At 43.3% G+C, this 27189-nt stretch overlaps 2 protein-coding genes across 3 annotated transcripts in view; one reads left to right on the top strand and one right to left on the bottom strand.

Moving 5' to 3' along the window:
- Positions 1 to 27189, bottom strand: part of LOC108083749 (lachesin) — a 128173-nt gene that overhangs the window by 72289 nt on the left and 28695 nt on the right. The window lies entirely within an intron of this gene.
- Positions 7554 to 8897, top strand: Or98a (Odorant receptor 98a). The gene is made up of 3 exons (XM_017179497.2): positions 7554 to 8314; positions 8371 to 8728; positions 8795 to 8897. Exons 1-3 carry the CDS (start codon positions 7554 to 7556, stop codon positions 8867 to 8869), a joined length of 1194 nt encoding a protein of 397 aa, XP_017034986.1. The 3' UTR covers positions 8870 to 8897.

Below are 27189 nucleotides of genomic sequence, written 5' to 3'. Positions count from 1 at the left end.
GCTGAAATTCAATCAATATAAATTTATTTAAAACTAACCTTTGCAGTCATTTTTAATCTGATTGCATAACTAACATACATATTTCTCTTTACTTCAACTAAGGAACTTTATTTCAAAAGTTAAATCATCTGAAGAATCTTTAAAATTCTTGATTGAATCCTAATTGACAACTTTTCTATTTAGAAGAACACAAGTGCTATGGGTGTACATTGTTTTTCTACAACTGAGATAGTGATTTTTCCCTCTGTGCAGGAGCAGAGACAGCAGCTGTATTCGATTTCAAGGACACTCGATGGGGCAGCTGCCTCATCCGTATCCGGGTGATGCTGCTGGCGCTGGCGCTTCTGCTGGTAGCCGGAAGAGCTCTTCACAGTTTATAGCTCCAAGTGGCCGTTGGCAAGTGCAAGTGGAAATTCTTGAGCGCACTCAGCTCTTCAACTGATTACGGTTTGTTTTCCATGCAAGCAACACTCCGTCGCCCGGAGGGCCAGGATATCGGCAGGGATACGGAATTACGGACAACACCGGATGTGTGTACGTGTGCGGGCTTAATGCGCTAAAATGATTAAGCTGACACTCTGGGCAACAATTGAACCTAGGCCTCTTTTTAATTGGCCCAAACGGAAATCGGTCGAGAGGTTAATGAAAATTTGATTAAACGCCTAATTGATTGGCGGTCTAGCGTGCAAGGCATTGATTTTTGTCCGGGCATCGGGAGGGTATTTTTAATTTGATTAAACTCAAGACGCTGCAAATATTTAACGCTAATTAAACTCGACAACCAACAGAAGCCATTCAATGGACATGCCAAGGACTAATTAAGATTTTGTCAATTACTTATGGTGAGTGCCACGCCCAAGGAGCGGCCGAGAAGGAGAAGGTGAAGGAGCGGAAGGTCCTGACGCAGCAAACTGCACGCTTCACTGTATCCTCTTTCTCCTTATTTGTGGCAGCGTGTGTATGTGTGTGTCTATGCAATCATTAAAATTAATTTATTGGTTTCATTAACTCGACTGCCGAGTCTTTAGCAGCTCGGAGAGCACATTAGGCGCTTCTACTCCCGCCCATATCCCCTGGAAGCTGCAATCCCCTTCGTCCCTCGTCCCTCGTCCCTGCTCCCTCATCCTTTTCCGCTGCCTTCGAAGCCAAATGACACTCCGACGACACTCTGTTTCATTTTGTGCGGCAGCCAAGCCAAAATCCGTTGAAAGCATAAGCCAGAAAACAGAGGCAGCGGGAAATGGCTCCCTGGTCCGCCCTCGTCGAAGCCTTTGCGCTTGGCTGACCAACAATGAAAATATAATGTCGTCGGATCTACCCCTCAGTTCCCTCATCCCGGCCTTATTGTCAGTAGCCAGAATGGCAAAAAAAAGAAAGAAACAAAAGTGGAGAATGGCGCTAAATGAAAATGAACTAGAAATAATCATCATTAGGCAGGGGGGTCACCTTTATGAACTTTGGCAACAAGTACCTACTTTTCCGGCCAGTTTTTTGGCCTTAAATTCAGCATTCGGATAGGGTCGCGAAAGTTACAAGCCAAGTCCAACTAACTTGGCCAATCGAGTTGGCAGGGACACAAGCAAACCCATTGAGTTTCAGGCCTAGATGGGAGCTAAGGAAGACCAGCCTCGTAGAGCTACAACAAAGAGTTGCTTAACCCAGGAAAACTCTACATAATTTGCATAAAATATATTCAAAGTAAGATCATTATTCTAAAAACAAGCTTGATTATCAAGGTATTTCCTCCCGAAATAAATATAATTTCCATTAACCTATACATTGCCATTCGCCAAGTGCACCTTCCCGTTAACCGGAGCTGTCAGGACTGTCTATATCTAAGCAGCTCGACACCAACACCTCACCGCCGATGCACTGGCAAGCCCCATTCGCTAAAGGCCACCCGCTTGATGCATTGCACTTTGGCGTGTTGCTGACGCCGCAGGCGAGCTGCGACTGCCGCAGTGCATTTGGCAAATAAGAAAAATTGCATAAATTTCATTAAACTCGAAATGTCAAGCAACTGTCGGGGCCCCCAACTCCACACCCCTATTCCATTCCGTGGGGGTGTGTACTATATGTACATACTATACATGTGGCTTTACATCAGCGATGTGGCTGTCTGGGCCTCGGCCCGGCAATATTAAAAATTGTGCACCAAAATCCCCAAAGTAATTTATTAAGATGCCTCATGATGTTTCAACGTTCTGCTGTGTTCTTTATATATATTTTTTTATTTATTTACGCGCCGCTGACTTCACGCCATTAAAAAACACGGAGCAACCTACATAGCAAACCCGTTTTATATGCAAAAGTTGTGTGAAGAGAACAACTAAGGCGCGGTACTTTCCTAGGCCAGCTGCCTCATTGGAGTTCGAGCCTTGCTTAGCCGGGCAGCAGACTCAAATGCATCTTCAGGACAAAAGGAGACTGGAGGCGGAGTGACAAGAAAGCGTAGCAGAAAAAGATACACTGCGAAATCTTGAAAGCTTGATTCAGCAATATAGACTTCCTTAGGTATCAAATGTTTATAAAATAACCTTAAATAGACTCAAGTAATTTAAGGTAAATCTTTTTTATAAATAATACCGTGTTTCAGTTATTCATTCAAAATGATACAAACAAAAATATAGTATAATAAAGAATAAATTTATTGACTCAATACAAACACGAGTATACTTCAGGTTTTTTTTTTTAGCTCAGTGTTGAGATGTAGATAAAGATGGCACTCCAAGTGGCCGACTAATGCATCTGCAGAGCAGCAGCTCCCGGCAGATTCGCATCCATCGTTAGCGTCCTGACATTTATATGAGCTTCTGGCCTGGCCTTAGCCATTTTTGGCTTTGATTGCAATTCGCAGTTTTTGTGGCCAAGGCATTGTCATAAATTACTTTGCATTGCTGCCATCCTCGGGAGTGTGGCTGTGTGCGTATGCTTGTGTATTTGAAAATCGTAAATCAAAAGAGTGTGAGGGGAAAGAAAAGCGAACAAGGCGGAAGCGTGAGGGGGAGGGGGGCAGCGTCTTTGCCACACTGCGTATGTGTGATATTTCATAAGCGTGTCATGAATTCTAATTACCTTCTGGCAATAGGAGCAATTGCTATTTCTACGCTTTGCTTAGCCTCGCTCTGCTTTTGCATTTTATGCGCACACAATTCATAAATTTCATTTTTAAATTGCTTTTCAAACTTTTTACACTCCACAAAACACACACACCCACATATATATATTATCCATGTAGGAGTTGGCATATTAAATTCCATACCACCAGCGAAAAGAGCATTAAATAATCAGAATTATTTTAAAAATTAGCAGATAATGTGAATAATTAAATTCAAGCGAATGCATAACTACATGATAGCATGCAAATTTAATGCGAAACACAATAATAATAATAACAACAATAATAATAATCAACGTTGCTATTTTTTCCTCTATTGCATATTTCAATGTTTCCTTTGTTGCGCTGTCCACTACGTTTTCCAGGCTTTTTCCACTAGTCCCTGGCATTCATTGGCCGGCATTCAGGGGCCGCGATTCATTCGGCCATTCCCCGTTAACGTCATAATCTGCGTTATGCAGTTTAGCGTATCAATTACCGCATATGTAGCTGCAAAAACCGGCATGTGAATAAAATATATTGCCCAGTGTGTCCAGCTCATCAGCGAATGCGATGGAGATAGTGCGAGTGAACAGAGCTCCAATGAATAGCGCATAAATGCACTCCAAAGAAGAGTCTCTCGACTGCCAGTTACCAGCTTGCCTCAATGATGCTAATTGCATTTGCACCATAAAAAGATTACTACATAAGCCATAACATAACAGACTTAATTGGCGCAAATATTTCCGGATAAGTGAATTTTTTTCCTCTCTCTCTCTGAAACATCAACATACCCTGCTACCCTGTAGCCATGAGAAATGTGATTTAAAAAAAAGCCCCATCGTTTGCTGAAAATAAATTAAAAATTTTTCGCATGCAAAAACAGCCATTTCCTTGGCCGTACAAATAAAAAATGTATATATCGGGCAAATCAAAAATTGATTTGAATTGCCATGCGGTAAGTACAGTTGAAAGCGACCATTCAAAGTTGGGCCGGGGGAGGTGAATAATTGAATGGGGGCCCTGGTCAACAGTACTACAACGCTGATGACATGAAAAATTCATTAAACGCGTCAGGCCGCAAAAAGGGGCAACCACAATGGGTGCGGTCCTCGGCGGCGACTGCAAATTGCAAAACGAGCCACCGGCGTGTGGGGGAACTAGCATTAGAAATCTCAAATTTTCTAAAATTCATTTTTAAACAGGACACGGCAGAACGGCTGACATATCACAAAATAGCCGAAGGAATGCCAGCCAAAGGCTCAAATTAACAAAATGCAGCGCCCACATGGCACCACATGAAGTCTGACAAATATTTGGCTCGTTTTCGTCCATCGGCATTGGCTTAGTTAATAAATTAGTAAAATGTTCCGCCCGTAACAACGTTGTTGGTCAAGCGGTTGTCATACGGCTGGCGCGACAATGGCTGTGATAATAGAATTTTTGCCGCATTTTTGTTCGCATTTCGGCATGAGCGACAGCTGCAATAATAATAATAATAATAACAATAATAAGAGCTGCTGCAACAGCAAAGGCATCGCCGGCCACACCAGGCAACATCATCATCGGAGGCAGCTGAAAATATGTTAGACAAGCGCCAACATTAGCAAAGTGTTTGTAAAATATGCCAACAACTCGATTTTCCCGCTTGTTATTGGAATATACCATACACACCCCCCCCACCTCCCGGCACACACTCTCCCTTGCAGTATTCTAAATATTTTTGCAAAAATGCCCAGCATAAATGCAGATATAGGCGAATGAATAAAATAGCGACCAAAACAATAGCAACATAAAAATATAATATTTTTGCAGCTTTCCCATCTTAAGTGTTTTTAGAAGAGTAGAATTTATGGATAAATCGTAAACCACATTTACCTATCAGAGTAAATATGTATTTACTCATGCCAGGTATTCCAAAATACACATATAAAAAGCTTTTGCTTGTTGTATCTAATATTAAAACAGCTTCATTTTATGGAAACCCTTTAAGTATATCCTTGAACAAATACTTTTTCTCGACCTGAAACTGTACATTTTCATTACATATTTCTGCGTACCTATTAATTTGGACGCTGCTGTGGATGGAAACCACCCACGCACGCTATTGTTGAGGTCGACGCTTGCCGGCCGTCGCTTTTGACGTTGCAATAAATTTCCACGTTTATTTATTATTGCGCCGCACGTCACTGATAATTAAAAATAAATCAATTTTTTAATGGCTCCGGCTTTCTGTGTGTTGGCCAGCTAAACCGAGGGCCGTGGCACGGCTCTTCTGGCTGAGTGGACGCTGGTTATGAGGTTTTCACTCAAAAGCAATTAGCACACAGTTTGGGGCGCAAAAATGTAATAAGGTGTCCGCAAGCCAGATCCGTGTAGGCCTCCCGGAAAAGCGAATGCCGAGCAAGTAGGAGCGAGTGCCAGACACGCTTTTAGGCAAATCAGTTTATGATCCAGAAACAATACTTCATCAGGCGGCGCCTTTCACTTAAGCACACATATGGCGCGGTCGCACACGAGCCTGTTTGTCCAAATGGCCAACAATAAAGCTCAATGCGGCTCAGATCGAGCAATACCAAACCCAAAAAAAAAAAAAAAACAAGAATAAACCAAGCAAAATTGTGCGAGATAGAAATCGTTGATGCGTCACGTTGTTGCAATCATTAGGATGGCACCGGGAGAAAAGTCTGCTCTGGAGTATCAAAGGAAAAACTTTTATTTGGAGTCCCAAAAGGAAAAAATTTTATTTATATTATAAAGCAAAATATACTCAAGATATTCTTAAGCTCTTTGCTTTATCCTTATAAATGAATATGACTTTGCTTTGACTTAGATCTTTGTTTTTCCCAGTGCAATGTCCGAGTGTGTTTGGAATCAGCAAACGTGCCACATATGCCGCTCAGATGTCTCACAATTGTCCCGGCCAATTGCCAGGATCCCGCCTTTCACTTATTGGCTAGATAGATGGTGCAAAGCAGCCAGTTTAATGAACTTTCTCCCGGCCTAAACATGATTGAAGGTCGTCGTGTACCGCTTTAATTATGCAGTCAACTCTTTGCGGTTTATTTGAATGTCTGCCTTTTTATGACCGCATCAGAAGCAGGAGCAGCATCAGCATCTGCAGCACCCACCGCCCGCAGTAAATCTAATAACATAAGCCCCCGTCACAGTTACAGCCAGAGCTACAGCTACAGAGGAAAAGTCGGTGGAAAGTCAGAGACCCTGTTATTTATATGCACGCATAAATATCAGGGGCAGGGTCTGACCACAGTTGACTTGGCAGCCGCAGAAAATGGCATAAAAGTCAACATGTTGAACAGCGGGCTGAAAAAATATAGCCCCCGATATTATGTTACAGTGATGCGTGCGAATGTGTGCGGGACTTTTCATATCTGGCCAGGGCTATAAAGTATAAATTACGGCAAATGCGGAGCGTTACGGAGAGCAACAGTCTGCACGCACAACTAACTAACAACTATTAAGCCTCTGTCTCTGTCTCTGTCTCTGTTTCAGTCTCTGGATCTGGATATGGATATGGATATAGCTCTGCTCCTGGCTCTGACTTCATCTCCGGGTGAAATACGACCGAAGACAGCGGCCGTAATCAACATGCGTGGCGCTGTGTGCGTTTTACACATGCGCCATGCCATTTTTCCGGTGATTAAGTGTTGATAAGTCTATAAATTAACTCGAACACACGCGTCTGCCGAGAACGCAAGTCAGACAATGCGAGGCATTGTGCTGCTGCCCGAGCCACGGCACCCATGTCGGCTACGCAATGTACATATATGCCCAGAGCATAGACACACATGTATTAATCATGCGGCTAAGACATTTACATCTAAATGGTCGGTGGTTGGGAAAACTGTTGCCCACTTTATGGCGCCGTCTTGTGGGAAAAATGTGTGGAAAGCAAAGCAAATAAGAAATGCAGGTGATTACAGTATCGAGACTTTGGCAAATTATAGGCCTTGCAAAAAAACACGATGCATAACGTATAGTTACATGATAATTGATTGCTGCTCGCTGTTTGCTTTGATAAATAAAATCAAGTTTGAATTTTTAAATATACGATTTTAAAGTGTTGGACTTCCAAAAGAGTCCTCTCCGGACTTCGGGGACGAATCTATTGTTTATGGAAACCCAAATCTATTAGAGTCTTTTAAATAATCCCTGAGAAAAGCAACAAACAGTATCATCAACAATTAAATAAATAATATCCCTTGTTGTGACCCACAAAGGTATTACTTACCTAACCCATAGTTAGAGGATAATTGATTATTGTGCGTAGGCTGCTTTTCTCTGTTTCACAGTCAATTAAATTCAATTTGCATTTGTAACAAATAACAATGCCAACCTCTGTTATGCAATTTTCTGAATATCCGAAAACTGAATGGTATAAATACCGTGGTCTCTGGACACTCCTCTTCAGTTCCAAAGAGATTTGAGTGCAATAATGATTTTTAAATATTTGCGAGAGCCGGATCCCTCCAATCTGCTGACTTCACCAGAGGCATTTCGGTACTTTGAGTACGGGATGTTCTTCATGGGCTGGTGGTCTCCACAGAAGTACAAGATTTTGTACTACATTGCGGCCGCTTGCATATTTTCTTGGTGCGTTATATACCTGCCGATCGGAATCAGCATTAGCTTTCTGAAGGATCTTAGCAATTTCAGTCCCAGCGAACTGCTAACAGTACTTCAGCTGTTCTTCAATTCCGTGGGAATGCCGTTCAAGGTGCTGTTCTTCAATCTGCACATTTGGCGCTTCTACAAGGCCAAGGAGCTGCTGAGCAAGTTGGACAAGCGGTGCTCTCGGCTGGAGGAACGCATGCAGGTTCATCGCTGGGTTGTCCACTGCAACAAGGCCTATCTTATCTACCAGGTGATCTACATCTCCTACACCATGTCCACCTTCCTGTCTGCCGGAGCTGCAGGACAACTCCCGTGGCGAATCTATAATCCCTTTGTGGACTGGCGGCAGAGCAGAGTGAGCTTCTGGATAGCAGCTTTCCACGAGAACATGCTCATGACGTTTACGGTGACCCAAACCCTGATGAGCGACATCTACCCTCTGCTGTATGGCCTGATCCTTAGGGTCCACCTTAAACTGTTGCAGCAGCGAGTGGAGAGACTATGCACAGAGCCCGGCAAGAGTGAGGAGGAAAACCAAGAGGATTTGGTCAACTGCATCAAGGATCACAAGCTCATCAAAGAGTAGGCAACTGGAATGGCTTCAGTATCATATAATAATAATATTTATTTCTTAAAAGATATGCCCAAATGATTCGACCCGTCATAGCCCGCACAATTTTCATCCAGTTCCTACTGATCGGCATTTGCCTGGGCCTGTCTATCATAAACCTGCTCTTTTTCGCCGACATTTGGACGGGTTTTGCCACAGCGGCCTATATAAATGGCCTCTTCATGCAGACCTTTCCGTTCTGTTTCGTGTGTGACTTGATAAAGGCCGATTGTGATCATCTGGATATGGCCATATTTCAGTCCAACTGGCTAAGCACCAGTCGCAGATACAAAACTTCGCTGCTTTACTTTTTACAGAACGCGCAGAAGCCTATTGCCTTCACCGCTGGCTATATTTTCCCGATTTCCACGAGCACAAATATAAGCGTAAGCTTTACATTAAACAAATTGTAAGATTTCAGCTTGAAACTATATATATTCGTTTCATTTTAGGTAGCAAAACTGGCTTTTTCGGTGGTCACCTTTGTCAATCAACTGAATATAGCCGACAGATTGAAGAATGACTAGGAGAAACCAAGAAAAATTTGATTGAAAACACTTTGCAACCTGGAAATCTAATCAATCTATATTTATTTACACTGTTTTAAATATCAATATATTAAGAAAATGTCATGCTAGTCAAAATAAATAAGTATATCTCATTAGGCAGGACCATCATTTCCGGAAGTCAAAGTAATGAGTAGAAAATCGCAAAGCTGTTGGGTTGGAGAGGGCTTAGACTGAACTTAGCTGCCAGCACACATGACCTAAGTACATATGCTTTCTGGCCAGCTTTAAAATCAATTTAAGCAAACCGCAAAGGAAACATATCCGTTACACAACTACTACCAATGTTGTGGGCTATCTGGGGCAAGTTGAGGGAAAACAAGTAAATAAACAAACAAACAAAGCGGCAGGCAAACGGAGCCAGAGGAGGTGAAGATGGTAAAGTCAATTAAAATTCAGGAAAATTAATTGCTTAAAATACGCATAGAATTGATTTACAAATTCGCCAAGGACATCGTAAACAAGAAATCTGTTTTAATTGCGGCTGAGCTGAGGGCAAGGACTCCGTACGTCCCGTTTCCAACTCGATTTCCTTCTCCCAGGACCCCCCAGCCCCTGATCCATTCCCGAGACCCAAGTTCAAAGTCTAGCCGCTAGCGAAAATGTTCTTGCCAGTCTTTGATGTGCAGCGAATGCCGGCACGAGGATAAGGCGGAGGTGGAGGAGACGGAGCCGGAGTTGGAGCTGGATGGCAGATCCAAGATTTACATAAACCAAAAATAGAGGCCACCTTGCCGCACCGCAAAGTTGCACAGCACTCATATTTAATGGGAACGCAGCGAAAAGCCTGAGGAAAATTAATTTGCATTTTTCCCCAAACAACAACAGCGCGCTGCTGCCTGGCTGGATGGCTCTCGCGTACATTTGCAATTGAGTTTGTACATAGTTTTCCGCCGCACGGCAAGTTTTCCGACACAAGTTTTCACTCGCCCAATTCACAGGGGCATTGTGGCAGCGTCGGTTGGCTGATTGCGAGGGTGGCTCGGCGGTTCGGCGGCTTTCCTCCGGTTTCCTCCACTTCGTGGCGCCAAAAACTTAATTCGCACAAATGGCCAGCAACAACAGCACGCCGCCTATCACATTTGCCCAGGGCTTACACAGTCGTTGTCTCCAAAAGGAGTGGAGTGTGTCCTGGCGGCACAGGAGTCCGGGGGGTTCCGCTGACGCGGCACGCGTAGACGCATTAAATCAAATTAAAAGCCCCGCTAAAAGAAGTGACAAAACCCCAGGTAAATCCCATTTTAAATACAAATAGCATGCGTACAGCTCGAGGGGATGCGGCGGATGCGGGAGTCGTCTGTCTGCCGTGAGTGGTTTTGCGGATTCGCCACCACATCCCCTAGAACCCCAACCACTCGCAGGACTCCGCTCCGGCCGCTGGCACACATTTTTCTGCAGCTTAGCGGGACGGCGCTTGTAATCTTAGTTTAAGTTGATTGTACGACACTCAGATAGAAAAAGAAAAACGGTTTAGTCGTGGGCACCGACTTGAAGGTATCCCTTATCCCTTGTTTAATATGTCATACGATTTTTTGGATTTTACTGAGTAGAGTTCATAGCCTAAAGCTCTGAGGATATAATATGTATTACTTAAGCATTTGAAAGAGCTTCCTTTCAACATGTCCCCGAAAACAATACACCCTTGGAACTATACGAGTACCGTGTAGAAAAAAGCCAGGGAAACGAAAGAAACACGATCCCGGTAAAGTGCTTTAAATAAAAATTTGTGGGCCTGTATTAGAGGTGGCAAATGTGTTTGTTTGTTGCTTGGCCCGGGTCTGTGTCTGTGTAAGCCAAAGGCTAAGGGTTGCCCCGAGTTTGAGTTCGAGTCGGAGCTAACTCTTTGCGGGAACGAAGAAAGGAGCGGTGCTTGGCCGGGAATTGCTTTTAGCGTAATTGCAAGTATTCCCCGAAGGTGGGCCAAACACCGCATCTCCCCAGTGCCTCTGTTTTTAGGCCGCCGGAGTTTCTACGGCATTTTTTAACCGTGCCGCATTTCAATTAAGCCGCTTCGCAGGATTTCGCCCGTTGCCATGGCTGATGTTAGTTTTTTATTAGTTTTTAACCTTACGGCCAAAAACCAACTAGTTCAATCAATCAAACGATCAATCAAAAAATTCAATCACCATCAATTGCAGGCGCCAGCAGGCGGCATAAGCAAACAAGTCGGGAAAATATAACACCAGCATTGGATTTTCAATTCGGGCTCATTCATTAACCCGGAACCCTTTGGCCAAAATCCCGAAAATTGCAAAACGGCAGTTCAGTTGAGTTCGTTCGGATTCGATTCAATTCAGCAGCTTAGCTTACTCGACTATTCAGGCACAAAAAAGACGGCCTCTGGCTTTTTCTGTGTACTTTACGATGCCTGGTTGATTTTTTAGCATATAAGGACGACGACTGGAGGACATGTGTCGGTGTCATTAAGTGACTGCCAGTGAGTGTGGCTTGTAAAAATCACTTTTTAAAGCGACAGATACACGCATTGAAGCGTGGGCACTTTTGCGTTTTCCAGGACCCAGCGAGAACCAGGACCCAGCAGCGGCCCCAGCCCAAAACCGAAGGACCAGAAGCTGGTCCCACCCGTTGAGGCAGTCAGCCAGCATATTTATTTTATTCCAGCTCGTTCTGGCAGTGCATAAAACTGTTTTTAACATGTCCTGCTGCTTGTTTTCCCCGCCGCTCTGCTGCCGATTTTGTTGGCAGCCCTTTTTATGCCAAATGTAAGCGATCTGCACGGAACTGACACAAATACGGGGCCGCTGAAGTGCCAGTGCGGAGCGATGAGGAGCGGAGCGGAAGCCGAGTGTTGGACAAGCAGATTTAAACCGTTACGGTTTACCTGCCACCACGCTCACACTCCTGAATATATATTTGCGTACACATGGAGCACACCATACGTATACATATTTAAATAAAACGTTTTCGCATCGGCCAGGACAACGCCGCACTTTGCGCAATCACAGACTCAGACACCGGCGAGAGCGCGGCCAGTCGAGGGGCAGTTTTCCGCTTCAGTTTTCACTTCTTTCCACGAATGCAGGGCAGAAGCCGGGTGGCGACGGCTGACTGAAACAGCTTCCATTGATTTCACACAGCTTTGGGTGAAGAAAAACATATAAAAGCCGTTGCAGGGCCACAAAAAACGAGGAAAGCTTAACATTATAAAAAGGGAAGCCAGGTCAAAGGAAGCGACTATGAGGTACCCAGTAAATGCTGTCTTCTGAAGAATGCTAACACTTAATTTACGCTAAAGTTCATACAAATTATTAAATTATTTTGTATCCAATAATTAATTCCACATTGCTTTCATCTATTTTTTTTAAAGAAACTTTGAATTTCTGTTACTTCTTTCCAAATTCCTAAAAATACATATTTTATTTTAAACTGTTATTGACAAGTTGTCTTTATTTAATAAATACCTAAAGCTTGCATAATATTGACGTTACTTTGAGTAGAGCTGTATATTTTTTAAGGTTTTCCCCCTGTTTTCTTTTGCACGTTACATAAACTCCCACGAATACAATATATCGCAGAGCACACCGAGTGCCGGGGTATATAAAAAAGAGAAGCCCTCCCACAAACACAAACGCAAATGCAAATACAAATAGAGCAACAAATGGGAAGGGCTGATGGGCGGTGGGCAGGGGAAAATGTCGTCGTCACGTGGCCGCTGCATAAGCTGAAATGAGTTACATCAAATGCTTTTGGCTTTCACAGGAAATGGCAGTGCAATGCATTTTTATTTACATCTAAGGACAGCTCAGAGTGGAGGGGGTCGAGCAAGCCATTAAGGAATTGCTCGGCAATTGAAATGGCCAAGTCAAATAAAAGGCAGCCAGACATTTTAGCGGAGCGAGCGGGGTTTGTCGAGCATTTGATTAAAATTAAAAATACGTGGACCAAGCGGGCTTTGATGTCGACCACAGTGCCATGTCAGCGGGATATCCTTTCGGTCCTCCTCACCCAATCTGTAGTTTCTCTCACCTGACATTGATTTATGTGAGGCAACTTAATGAAAAGACCATTGCAGCCTGTATCAGCTGGGTCAGGTAGCCAGCCGACCAGTAGTTCGATTAAGCTGAGCGAAAATAAATTACAAGGTATTAGGACCAAACGACTGCCAAAAGTGTTTTTCGCGTTGCTGCGTTACGCATACGCCCGGCTGCCTCGAGGAAAGAAGAGAGCGGGCAGGCTCTCGAGAGCCTCTGGATCCGTGCTCCGAGGCAGACGGCAATCAATCATCAATTACGATTAAATCCATCAGGAATTATGCGTCAAATTGATTGAAAGTCAGTTGGCACATTCTAGCCGGGTCGGACACTGAATTATGGCATTAAATCAATTTTCCTTTAGTTAAATCAAGGGCGCAACTATTGCACCGGACCATCCGTTAGCTCGGCTTCGGCTTTAGCTCTGGCTCTGGCTCGGGCTTCAGGCCAGGGCATTGGCATTAGCATTAGCTGTACCCGTCAGTCAAAGTCAACCAGCTGGTTGAGCTGAGCTGAGCTCCGGCAGTGCCAGTGCCTGTAGCTGCCGCCGGAGTTGAGCCGAATCCGATGCTGTTGCTCCATGAAACTTAAATCGCCCAGACTCCGGCTCGAGTGACGGCACAAAACTTTTGCCGGGCCAATAAAGTACGGCCAAGTGATGGCTGCAGACCCATAGAGCTTGTCCGTTCGTTCGTCCGGGAAAGGCAAAGCAATCCTCGACACTGTGACGCATCGACCTGGAGTCCCGGACTCTGCTGTCGCCTCCATCTCCGTCTGCGTCTCCGCGCTCGGAGAATCCCTAAGAAATGAAAATATTTTCTTGCAATTGGAGAGAAATGCGATGGCGATGGCGATGGTGGAGCATAAAAAAGCAGACCCAATGAAAACTGCAAATCGCAGTGTCTGGAGTCTCGGCGAGCGGAGCGCGTCAATTGACTGCAATAATTCTGGAAAATGTGCAAAGTGTAAGGCCGGACTGTCGGACTGCCAAGTAATTTATTTATCAAGTTTCAAGCTGCAGCTTGAAAACTTAATACGCCGCCAAATTGAATGCAGCACACAGTCGGGCGGCGTCTTAAATTGCAGACCCGGCTGCTGGCCTTACTATAATCAAGGAGAGTCCACAGAATGGCTAAAGCCCCGCACTAAAGCCCGATCGTTGACTTTGCGGAGGCGGATTGCACTAACCAATTTGCACTTTACCGCAAAATTCAATTTACGCATCCTGCAATGCTGCAAAGTCCTGGCCAGTAAGTAGCAATTCATGCGTGAACCTGACAAGGACATCGCACCCACATTCGCACCGCACCCACATGCTGTTCCCACACACTCACACCAGCATAAGCAAATACATAGAGGGTGAAACGGCAAATAAAAAATGCGAGAAAAAACATCCGAACGAGAATCCTTTGTGCAAAGTATCGAAATGACATTTATGCTGAAAGACATATGACGCTGAGGACTTGACAACTTTTCTTTGTCAGCCAGGCAACCACTTCAGCCATCGCCCTCCGCAAATATTTGCGGAATGCAATAACTGGCACGATTCGAGTGCAATTCTGGCTAAAAAGGAAAGTGTGTCTGCTGTCTTTTCCCGCCTTTCCCCGGCCGCCACTAGGACCCAATTCCGTGAGCCCTTGCCCTCGTTCTTGGCCCACTTGTCATGCATTGCCAAGTTTGCCTGGATGGCCAACAAACGCAGTCTAATCGAAGGCACAATATTCAATATAAATAATTGATGCGCACTTTTTCCAGTGGGTCGCAGTGGGTGCAACTCTGACGACAGCGGCGAGAAAAACAATGGCAATACCAGCTGCTGCAATGGCAAAACAATTTTGCATACGCTTCCATATATGCGTTTAAGCTACAAGCTAGGGTGAGCTTATAGAACTGAGAAATGTATAGGTATTTCTACATTATTTTTATATATTATAAGATTTAACTTAAAAGTAAATTAAAGTTTTCTGCTTTAACATAGGTTGTCAAGTTCTTTACTAACCAATAATCCCATGAGACTTCAAAATAAGTTATTTAACAATTAATCCAAGACCTGATACTATTGCTTTGCCTGCAGCTGTGTCTGCGTATAAATATAAGGTCCTTGTGCGCATTCTATTGCCCACTGATTGATGTCCTTTTGACTGTTGTTGCCATTGTTCTTGTTGTTTTCGCAAATTGGTTTCTATTGGGCCAGGATGCAGGCATATGTACATATGCCGGGGCGAGGATAGGCGGCATGGGCGGTGGTTTCAAGGTTGCTGCCGCATTAAGTGTCCATACGCACACACACACACACAAACGGACGCAGCACAAACAAAAAATAAACCTTTGCATACTTATAAGGGCAAAGTGTATAAGGCTCAATTAAAATTTTACGCCCGTTTGCATTTTAAGTGCATGTGTATGAGGAGGGTAGGGTTGAGGTTTGAAGATGCCTGAAGAGCCCTAACGAGTATGTGTGGGTGGGTGTTAGCCATAGGCCCGACTGTTTGGTAGTTTGCTGGCCTACAGCAGCTGCCGACTTGTTGTTGTGCAACTTTTCCCACTGCAACACACAAAGCCCGCCCGTTTTGTTTTGGGGCTGCAGTGCACAAAAGCGAATTTAATGAAACGGAACTTGAGGCATAATTGAGTAAGGGCTGCCCTGGCAGATTTGACAAAGCAGAATTGCAAAGGCCAGATGGGATTACGCTCCGTTTTTGGCCCTCTCAGCTGTAAAGGATTGTGTTGAAATGGAGCTAACTATTAGCAGAGGGATATGCTAAATTGCCATGTGCTGACAATAGACCGCCAAACAGGGGGAAACTACCTAAATAAGCCGCAAAATGAACACTGTTCAACAAAGTGATTACGAAATTTGTATAAGGAGCTTAAATTACTAGTTAAATTTATTTTAATTAATCATTAGATAAGGTTTTATGTGGTATTTATAACCGGACTAACTGCTAAATCTGCGGTCAAAATAATAGCATTCGAGGGGCTTTAGTCAAATGCGATTACCTCGTATTTCAGAAGTGAAACCAGAAATAAAATAACTAAAAAAATAGAGGCACTTTTAAATTGTTTAAAGTTTAATTATCTTGGATTGCCGATACTTTGATTTCAAAAGGAGATAATATATATAAGTATCGCATAGTTCATAAATATAAAATTGTTAACGTTTTACCAGCTCAGCAGTATGAGTTTTAATCTCCAATAATATTTACTTTAACGCGAATAGCAGGATACTTTGACAGCTTCAAAAACTATTACGACAACAAATGCAAGCCCAGTGCCTCTCACGGCCACCGCCCACCGCTTTGTCTAACCAGCATGTAAAATTCATTTTTTATTATCACTGCCTTTATTGTTTTCCCGCCGTCGCTGCTCAAATAGAAATAAAAACAAAATCAACTTGCAAAATATGTTGAATATTTTACATGGCTCGCAACAATGGCTATAACTAAAAGACGGCAAATGAAATATGCAACAAAAGCGAGCGTGCAGCATGAGAATAAATTGAAAAAGTGCAACAAAAAAAAAAAAACGGAGCCCGGGAAAATGGGAAAACAGAAAGTGGGAAATGAGCGAGAACTTGGTTAACAAATTGCTGCGAATATTAGAGGCGAAGTCTAATGCAGCGGCAACAGACAATGGACCCATATTTCTGACAACGAATTAAACAAAATCCGACTGCCAGCGAGTGTGTGGATGCCGGAGTTGTATGGCTGGGATAGCTGGATGGGATTGGCAAACCAAATAAACTGCGAGACAGCGCAGACAACAAACTAAAAATGGCAAAAGGCGAAAGGACTCGCAGCTGGATCGATTTTGCTCGCAGTCGACAGGAACAAGCTGATGATGTACAGCCAGCAACATGTGTGTTTTTTATTCCTATTTTATATATTTTTATTTTTTTACAGTTTTTTTGTGTTGGGTTTAGAAAAGCATTTTGCCTTGGGATGAGGTTCGGCTGCCTAGGAGCTTTCATATTTCCGCCTTAGTCTGCTGCCAGGACAGTTTTTAAAAATTCAATTTTCCTTAACATCTAAGCGGTTAGAATGTGTGTTTATGTGAGTGCACTGAAAATATTTTCTGACTACAAATACTGAAATAATTTGAGGACTTTTGTTTCCCTAAAGTTAAAGTTAACTTTCTAAGGGGATGTGGAAGAAACTAAAAAACATAACTTAAATTCTATTTTATTCAAATTTGGAAAATTAAATCAAATTTAATATTTATAGAAACCTTACATAACAATAACAGCGATTTATTTATAGTTTAACACGAGTTATTATATAGATGTTTCATATATATAATTACTTTAAACATAAAAAATCAAACGCATTAGTTGTAAAATATTTAAAAAATATTTTTTATTTGGCAAACGTCTTGAATTTTTTCTCTGTGCAGGTGATACAGGTATGGCGGACCATATAAAACTTGCAGCCAGGAAAGACTATAGAAAATTGCCTTTTGCGTTTGATTCCCTCCGCAAATTGTGCAGGCAAAAAATGAAAACAAAAATATCAATAGAGCAAACTAAGAATAAACTATAAAAATAAACCAAAAAGAAAAATGGAAACACAAAGCAGAGATATTGAAAAAACATGGCCTAGCTTGTGCCTCGGATTTCTTGCCGTTTTCAAGTAAAATGGAAATGGAAAATTGCACAAAATGCAATTTATGCTCATGAAGTTGAAATTGAGAGAGAAACACATACATTTTGTTGCGAATTCACTGATGTGATATATGGGTGAAGGCGCAATTTCATTTATTTGCCAGACACGCCCACCCAATCCGCCCCCCGAATGATGCATGACCCCAATGGAGTGCCGGGGATTGCTCAGATGTGCGTTGATGTCTAATCCTTAATATTAAATCCATACAATCAATTTGCAGACCTGAAACGCAGAGGGTGACATGGCAATATAGCCATTTACAAGGGGACCAGGATATCTGGAATTCAATTTTCTGCATAGATACATATGCTGCTGCTGCGAACGATATGAAAAATGCAGAGGGAATAATGAAAGTCACCTTTGGCACAATAATTCATCATTGTGTGGACGGGGGGGCAGGAGTAAAAGCGTGAGCAGGAGCAGGAGCGGCAGCTGGGGGTCGCTTCGTCATATCGTCATATCAAATGAAATGCATAGTCATGCGATGTCAGCGCCCAGACAAAGCAGCTAACGGGGAACTATGTATATGTACCTAACAACGTGGAAAAACAAATAATGCAATTTTTTGCCAGTGCCATCGCTGTGACATCAACACATATGCACATCAGCTGCGACTGCAATCTACGCACGCAGCCGGTTGATGTATGACCCACGACCCCTGGGCGCACCGAATGGGCGGGGTCAACAGCCAGGGAATTGCCGGATAGATGAGCACACAAAACGCTGGCCATATGTCAGGGCATCAAATAAATATCATAAATTGCCCGGCAAAAAGGAGGTGGAAACTAGCTTCGCTCGCAGCCGGAGTGAGTGCAAGAGAGCCAGTGAGTAAGGATCCCCTGCGAGGGACCAGAAACAATCAACATTCCCTGGCCAATGGCTGGTTGAATGTCTTTTAAGCGACCAGAAAGCCCCCGTGCTGGGCCTTTTTATATTTTATCAGCACAAAGAAGGCTTAAATATTTACAGAATTTATTGATTGCATTTAAAGTTTGAGTCTGCATGCTTGGGATGGGCAATACATATATAAACGATTTTACTCTTTAAGTTATGGCAACACAAATTATTTATGTTTCTCCTTTCGACTCTTACTTTCCTTGTACAAATGCTTCAGATTTTCGCTTGGAATTCCTTATGGATCTTTTAGCCAAAAAAGTATTCTGCCCACTGTCAGGGTATTAAAGGGAAACGACTGGGAGGACGATAAAAAAACGGATTTACGCCTTTGATTCAAGTGACAGAGCGACAAAGGAAGCAGGGCTCGACTGTGAACAGATAATGTCAATATTAGTCGCCTGCATAATGTACAATAAATGGCAAAATAATACAAAGGCAGCGAGTGGCAGGACCGGCCGCGGCAAAGGATGAAAAATCAATAGCCCCAAGCAACAAAGGGACAATGAAAAGGACCCAACGCACATGCACGCACACACACACACAGAGCAACCAAGACAGGGACACCGGAGTGCGAGTAAAGCGGGCGAAACACTTTTGTATCCAAGCCGGATGCCAAATAAAAAAGAAATTTGTCAGTTATGGTTTATGTGCATTTGCCACAACGTCCAATTAATCATTCGCCGTATGGATGGACTTGAAGTTTTCCGTTCCTTTCACTTTTCCGCTTCCTCTTTTCAATCCCTCGGATTTGCATTGGTCGCACGCAGCCGACATTTTTATGAAAATTACAAACAGTTTTTGAAAAATGAATCAAAACATGCGCACGTCATAAATTCCGTAAAAAGCATAATAAATAAAATGAAATAATAACATTTTTATTACACTGCAGCCGATGCCGAGGCCGAGCAAGAGCAGAAGGCAGTGGAGCGTTGCCAAGAGCTGTCGAAGGCAAAACGCCCACCCAGCCACCCAAAATCGAGCCGAAAATAAAAAAAAATCCAGCCCGATGGCAACAGCTTCTAATACTTTCGAATGGCAAAAGTTTTGCAGCTCACCGTTTGTTGCTTTTAATGATGCCATCATAAATTATTACATTGCTATTTCGTTTTATTGTTTCACCCGCGATTGAGCAGCTGGAACTGTTACCTAGCGGAGAGAGCCGGAGATGGAGCTGGGGAGCTGCTCAGCCGAGATGGCGGATGGAGAGCGAACAAGGCTAAACGCAATAATTATTATTTTTAAAGCATTTTTATGCCCTTTTATTTCCCGGCCACACGATTTCGCTATTAACAGCGCACAGCCCGGCTCCTCCGCGGAGAGTATATAACAATCTTGGCGGCAAAAAATTTCACTTCAGAGTTTATTATGATTTTTATGGATATAATATAGGCCGGCCTACCCGCCCAGCCCCAAAACCTGGCGACAGTGCGCACGTGCAGGTCTGCTGCTCGGGAGTCCTGGTATCCTGGAGTCGCCACCTGTGCGATTCCTGGCTCAGCATATTCCAGGACTCTCATTTCGGTTGGGAGCATATTGATGATGGTTGCGGTGGCTGGGCGGAAATTGTTAAAACTGTAATTGCTAAACGAATTTAAATGAGCTCATTAATTTGATAAAGGGATTTACACGGTGTTGCGGTCTGGTGGGTTGCTGACGATGTCCTCGTCCTCGTCCTGGTCCTGACCAAATGTTGCTATGCGGTTAACTGTGGTCTGGTGGAACATCCTTCCTCCCTTTGCCTTGTCTGTCTGCGCCCGTTGGCATTGCTGCTGGCATTAATTAAAATTTGCTTCAAATTATTTTCCACGAATTTTTTTTTTTGTTTTGTTCAGCAGCCCCTTGCTGGGCAAACAAAATTTGTTTGACTTGATAATGTTGTTGGCGGCTTTCGAAACCCGAAACGCTTTTGCTTTGGCTGGAAATTGTACAACAATAAGTACACGCCGTGTGGGTCCCAGTGCGAAAAAATGAGGCAGAAAAACAGAGCGCAAAACTAAATAAACGAAGCGTTAAGAGATATGCAACCGGGAACGGCACTCTGTGAGTGTGTGTGTATCAGTTGGCCGCACAGTTGGCTGCAGTTACAGTGAAGTTGCGATGACACTGACAGTCGCAGACAACACAGACACATATAGATAGGCCACGGCCATATTCACTCTGCTGGCAGAGTGCAAAAAATTCGCCGAATATTTTCGTTTTCTCTACTTTTTTTAACGCCGACAGCTCTTTGTTTTGTTTTGTCTTTCCCCACCCAGTTCATCACATGTCGGCGAGAACGACGGACAGTTCGAGGTGGAAAGATCCTGCGGAGGATACTATTTCGACGGTTACGGCCGCCCCTGCCATAGTTGGCGGGAGTAAATGTAAACGCCTTGATAAGCGCACACAGAAAAGCTAATTGGATTTCGTTCAATTGAAGAAAGCCAAAAAAAATAATAAAGGGTAACCAAGTCACAGTTGCCAGACTTTGGAGCTTCATATTTCAGATGATTTTTCAAGCGCATTGCCTTAAGACCTTTGTCTGGACCAGGTCAAGTGAGCTCCAAGAGAAGTGTTCTTTGTAAAATTGTTAATATTATTTGAATTCATAAGTTACAAACACTTTGTGCTTCCTCTAAAACTAGTACCTGTATCAGCATGAAACGCTTTCTTAAAGTAACAGTAACAACCTCTAAAAGCCAAACAAAGCACAACAGAGAGAGAGAAGAAGTTCACGGAGAATATCTTAAAAATGCATAGATAACAGTTCAGAATATCCTCCTTGGCTGGCATTGCCTTAAACAGCTTTGTTCCCTCGCAATTTTGCTGGATCCACATAATTTTCATGGCAACCACTCGCCCACAAGCTGAGCACAATTTGCACTCATAAAGCAATTTAAATTCATGCCAAAGATGAAAGATATCCTTCGCTGGCCATCCAGGACAATGGCAATAGTGTGCAAATTGCTGGCGCTGTTTAAGCAAATGTTGCCAAAGAAGACAAAACGGGAAGGGACAGGCGAAGGATCAGGAACAGGACTAACCGAACGCAAAACAGAAGGTAAAACACAACCCAACACAAAAAAAATAGGAATTCCAGGGACAATTGTCACCATTTCCCTTTCTCTTTCAGTGTTGTAAAAGTTGCCAGCACACCTGGGTTGTAGCGAGTTAACGAAACACAAAAAAAACAACATGAAAAAATAAATATAAAGCCAGAAAAATGTATATGAAACAAAAAACATCACGCACAACCGGAGCCGAAGAAATAAAAATAATAAAAATAACAATAAAGATAATATTTTCGCAGCCAGTTGTTCCATTTTGCGGGACCATCCTCGTCATTGTTTTCACACCTTTAATGCAGAGCATTTTACAGTTGCATAAATATTTTCCCTCCCTCCATGGCACTATGGGGTTTTTGACCAGTTTTTGTGGCATTAATTAATAACTCGGTCAGTTTTGGAGATATCGACATAAAACTTTACCAATCATCATTATTTGTCCCTAGGCACATATAGTATGAAAATCGTTCGGATCAGGAAACTATATCCTATAGCTCCCATAGAAACGATCAGGTAAATCTTAAGATAAATTAATGAAATTTAAGGAGCTTATATTTGATGCTATTTTAACACGATATAGTAATTTTGAACAAAATCGGACAACGCTTTCCCTAGGAACTAAAATAACCAAAATACCGGAATTCAGTGTTTTCCCATACAAACAGCTACCAAATTGGCCCTGAAAACAGTGAGGTTATCTGAGAAAATTTCAAATTGCAACAAAAGTGCGGAAAAGTGCACGATAAGACTAACTGCTTTTTGCTCAGAATTGACAACGCTACAACATACACTTGGACGCATTGAAAACTAATGCGAACTTCTATTTCAAAACTCTTCCCAAAGTTTAAATTTGTTTCTCAAAATTCAGCTTAAGGTGCATTTATAAAATGACAAAATGTCAGTATAAACACGCACAATTTAAACAATTAATACCTGTAAAATGTAATTAAAACCTGTGAAATCAGTGTCCATTAGTTTTTTCCTTTGCAAATTCTGTCTTACACGAATAGTTTAATTTCAAAGATCACTTCGTAAAAATTACAAACTTAGCAGACGTGCTTTCGGATGCAACAGCTGACTTTACAGCTCTGTTGCTAACATATGCTGTTAAGTATTAACATTTTGAGTATGAGGCATAATAGTTCGATGTTTTGTTAATACAATCCCACTATTTTTTTTTTAAATTAAAGAACTTTTAAAAAATGACTAATTGCCACAAAAAGTGGTCAAAAACCCCATAGTGCATGGGCCGGACTATGCGCCGTATATCGTATAAACTGGTTTTTAATCAAGCCATCAAAATATTGCCAAATATGCAAATTGTAAATTGAAGACCGAACCGAAACTGGGCGAAGCTGGGTCCTGGTCGCAGGATCCGTCAGCCCTGCCGAGGACTAAGCCCATTAGCGAGTGACGAGAAAGGATTTTTGGCGGGTGAAATGATGGAGCCAAATGTTGCCAAGGCGTCAAGTCAAACGATAAAATATTCACCAAGCCACGCGGCAAGCTGAAAAAGCGCCAACAACAATGACAACATTAGTAACATTTGTTTGAATTAAAATGAAAACGCTGACAATCTTTGTGACTTTGAATGCCAAAGGCGCCGGCGGCAGCAGCTTGTCCCTCCTCCCACTGCTCCTCCTCCTACTCCTCCTCTCCCAAAACTGGGTGTGTGTCTCTGTGTGTATGCTTAAATAGAATTAACATTCGTCTTGCCAGCAGCAGCTACAAAATAAAAAAAAAGAGGAGAACAAAAATACGCAAAGCAGCGGCAACAAAGCCGTGTAACCCTGCAGCCAACCTTTCTCTGGAAGCGAAAACACGACAGCAGATTTGCTCGGCAGCTCATTCATTTTGCGCAGCCTGTCGGGGTGCTTAGATCCCACGACCTACCCCTACCGCCACCACCCACGCCCCCTTTTCAACCCCAAACACTCCCACTTTTCCCTGGCATTTCATTTGTATTCGAAGCATTGTGTCCTGCTGAACATTCTTAATTAGGTTAAATCTACTGTGCGACGCTCCGCTGTTCGCCGGGTCTTGGGTTGGGCCTTAGGATTTGGGTCCGGAATGGGGCATACACGGACAGGAGTCCGTAATGAAGTCAGTCCTTTCGGGGTGCAGGGGCAGCAGAACGCGTGTTCGCCATTTGACATAATTTAGTACCCCGCCGGCCGCCGAAGACACAAAACTCATATTTGCAATTTAAATCCTGGAAATGAAACAATTACAAACTTTATCGACTGCCATCAAGGCCTCCCTTTCTCCCTTTCCCCGGCCATGTGTGGACCCACTTATGGGCGCAACTAATGGGGGACCAGGATCCACAAGGATTACAGTAGGCAATTTCTATTTCAAATGAAGCGTGAAGGAAATTTAAAATTAACAAAGAAAAGGGGTCGTGTGAAATATATTGTTTTCACTGGAAATAACAAACAAGAAATATTTCATTTAATAAATAAAACTTGTCTTTTTTAAATATGAAAATAAAAATGTATAAATCTTAGGTGCAAAACTCATCTCAGTTTTATTCTACTACTACTTTACTTTATTTGCGGAATTATATTTTTTCCTAACTGCATTCCAGAGATCCCTCGAGCTTCTCATAAAAGCCTGCTGTCAATCTGCTGCCAGCTCGGGCGCTTATTATAAATGAACTCAAATTTAATTAAGAGTTTCCCATATTTTGTTTCAGTCTGTCCGGGCACTCGTCTCATGGCTCGCCATCATTATCATGGAAGTAATCATCCTCAAGATCCATTTCAGGCTTCATCACGAATATTGTTAACGTCGTTGTGCGGCCGGCCACTCCAGGTTGGGCGCCCAAAAAATGTTGTTAACTAAACTTTACGCAAAATAACACAGGATGGCAGAGCACAAAACCGTAACCGTAAACGTGGCCAGGAAAAAAAAAATTGAAAATCGCTTCATTCGCGTTGCCACAAAAAGAGGCACTTTCTGGCTCTCTCTCTTTGGCTGCCAAAAGGAAATTTTGGGAGAAAATCCGGCTTGTGTGAGTGTCCTTTACCCCGTGTCAGTGTCCTCTCAGCCTGCCGGCTGTTTTCCCTTTTATTAAATTGAATTTCGCCCTCGGACACGGGACACGGACTGGGCCCAAGAATTCAAAATGAGACCGAGGCGATATGTTTATGATGCCACTTGTCTCGCAAATACAATTTTCTTATTTCTCCCATTTGGTGTTCATATTTTAGCGCGTGCCCCATGACAATTTCGTAGCTTTTAAATTTGCTTTGACATATATTGAAAGCAACCCGAACACGTCCCTCCTCCTTCCGTTAAGGGTTCGGTCCGGGAAATCGAATTAAAAACTCATCTTTGCTCAATTTGTGTCAGCTCCTTGCCATGTTGTCCCCGGCACCCACATTTTTCGCACATCCCGAGTATCCAGTCGCTTTCGGAGATGATTTGGGCTCGTGTCCTGCCCAAATACCATCCATCTATCCTTGCCAGCAGCCTGCGCATGTGTGTGTGTGGCAGTGTGTTTGCCTTTTTATTGTTTTACTAGCAGAAAATCTGTTTTATTCGTACGCTTTTATTGTTGCTACGAGTAATTTAATGTGTATTGCATTTAAGCTAATATTTGAGTTGTTGCTCAGAGGTTTTAATGCCGCTTTTACGATCTTTTTACGGCCTTTTTATTTGCTGACCCTGTCACTGGTCAGTGAGTGGCCCAAGGCAATCGTTGCCGTCGTGTTGCCAACTTTACTCAACTAATTTCAAGCAATTACAGCCGGTAAGAGGAAAAGAAGGACGCCAGGACGAGCCCCCTTTTATTAATTATAATTTCCCTCTGCCAATTGCTCCATTTATGAGGAACAACACCGATATCAATCATCGTAAAAGGCCAGTGCTCCAGCCTGAAATAACCCTTTAAGGACACATTAGACACACTTGGCCGGATGCTTTGTGCGATTGTGTGTGGGTGTGTCCCTTTTTGGGTTATGGGTGAAATGTGCGAATTCTTCATTGGCTTTCTTAATCCCAACTTGGCTGGCGGCGGGTCACATCAAAGGCTGGCCACAGCTGGAATGCAAACAAAGATAATCTTGGCCTCGATTTATTTACCTTTCGCTGACCAAACCAATTTGCGATTTTAATCAAAGTCGAGTCGGAGCAGCCGGATGAGCAGAAGCTGCCATCAAAGCAAATAGTTGAGCTGCTGTCACTGGCGAGGGCAAAGGGCAAAGGGCGCTGGACGAAGGTCCGGGCCAGCCAGCTAATGCCCAGTGTCCAACCTAATTTGACGCTGACGAGAGAGCAGAGATACTCGGACGGAATGTTCGCCTGTCTGTTCGTCAGCTCCTCCAACTGTCTAACCAAGCAACTGACTGACTGACTGACGGACGGACATGTCGGCCGCCGGTCTGTGCATAATGCTTATTACCACAATCATTTACAGTAGTTGGCCATGGCCCTGTTTTCGAAACCTGAACCCATGGACTCACGACTGCGGTCCCGTTACTGCTTTTGTCCTGTTCCTGCTCTCTGGTCGCCCTCCATTCCAAGAGGAATGCAATATGCAATCTCCAGGCAAACGCTCCTGACTCCCGCACATTAGTGAAAGTGTTGTGAGCAGGATGGGTAATAAACAACTGAACTGAACTGGCACACTATCTATGCCATTTCACAGCCTGTACACTGGGTAAACTAATGAAATACATTTCCAAATAACAATCAACAAGTTGAAGAATTATTATTAAAACTATAAAAAGTATGTCAAATTTTGAAGTCTATATACTATATGTACATTGTCTTAATATAAATAACCACGTAAGTTAACAATTTTTTCCAGTGCAAACTTTAGTTACATTCAACAGTTTCCACTATTTAATGGCGATCTCCGGGAAGCTAGCTCTCCAACTGGTTAACACTCAGAGGCGCCTGCATGTGCGTTAGTGCGGTGTCATGTTGGCTATTATGAATTGTGCAATTGTCGTCAACGCCAACGCGTTGCCCTCCACGATTTTCCTTTTCTACCCTTTGACGTGCTCCATCTCCAGTTGAGCTGACAGACAGTCAGTCAGCCAGGCAGTCACTTCCCCCACTATTACACTGCTCGTGTTAGTCACTTCTAGTGCTTGGTTTCATTCCGATTGCCTGCTCATCATCCAGCAGCTCTTTGTTTGCGCCCAGCAGCGAGGGCGGCACACACGGCGTATACTGAATGCCGTCTGCGTTCGCCTTCGTATGCCTGCATTTGCCGCCATTTTTCAAGCCACCACCACCACTACGACCTACGTAGTAGCACTACCAGCATTGTTTTAGTTATTGTTGCTGCTCGGCACTCCTGGTAAATGACTCTTCAACGTTTGTCGTATTTGTCTGGCAGCAGCGGCACTTTGAAGTGCCAAATATTTTTCCATTTGTATACGGCTGCTTTTGTCATTTGTTTCCATGACGAATGTTTGCTGTACAACACCCTGATTGCCCCTCAAAAACTGGAATTTATAATATCGGCACTATTCTCTCTTCATTAGGCCACCAAGTGCTGCAATCAGCCAGGTCGGCGGTTAATCAAGCGAGCAGGTATTTAATTAAGTTGGGCTTCATTACGGTCTTTGGGCCGTAAAATCTTTTACCGGCATTTCACAGGGCTCCGCTCGGAGCAGGAAATGAGGGTGAGTGGGTTGCATCGCTTTAACATTTATGCGATTTTCCGGGGCGCA

This window comes from Drosophila kikkawai, chromosome 3R (assembly GCF_030179895.1).
Source record: "Drosophila kikkawai strain 14028-0561.14 chromosome 3R, DkikHiC1v2, whole genome shotgun sequence".
In the NCBI taxonomy this organism is placed as follows: domain Eukaryota; kingdom Metazoa; phylum Arthropoda; class Insecta; order Diptera; family Drosophilidae; genus Drosophila; species Drosophila kikkawai.
This window is presented reverse-complemented; position numbering and strand designations above follow the sequence as displayed.

What these genes read in the sequence shown, in the direction of transcription:
- Or98a (XM_017179497.2), top strand. Translation starts at nt 7,554, where the DNA reads ATGATTTTTAAATATTTGCGAGAGCCGGATCCCTCCAATCTGCTGACT. An exon ending in GATCACAAGCTCATCAAAGA is followed by an intron (nt 8,315 to 8,370) that starts GTAGGCAACTGG and finishes ATTTCTTAAAAG; the next exon opens with ATATGCCCAAATGATTCGAC. An exon ending in CCACGAGCACAAATATAAGC is followed by an intron (nt 8,729 to 8,794) that starts GTAAGCTTTACA and finishes GTTTCATTTTAG; the next exon opens with GTAGCAAAACTGGCTTTTTC.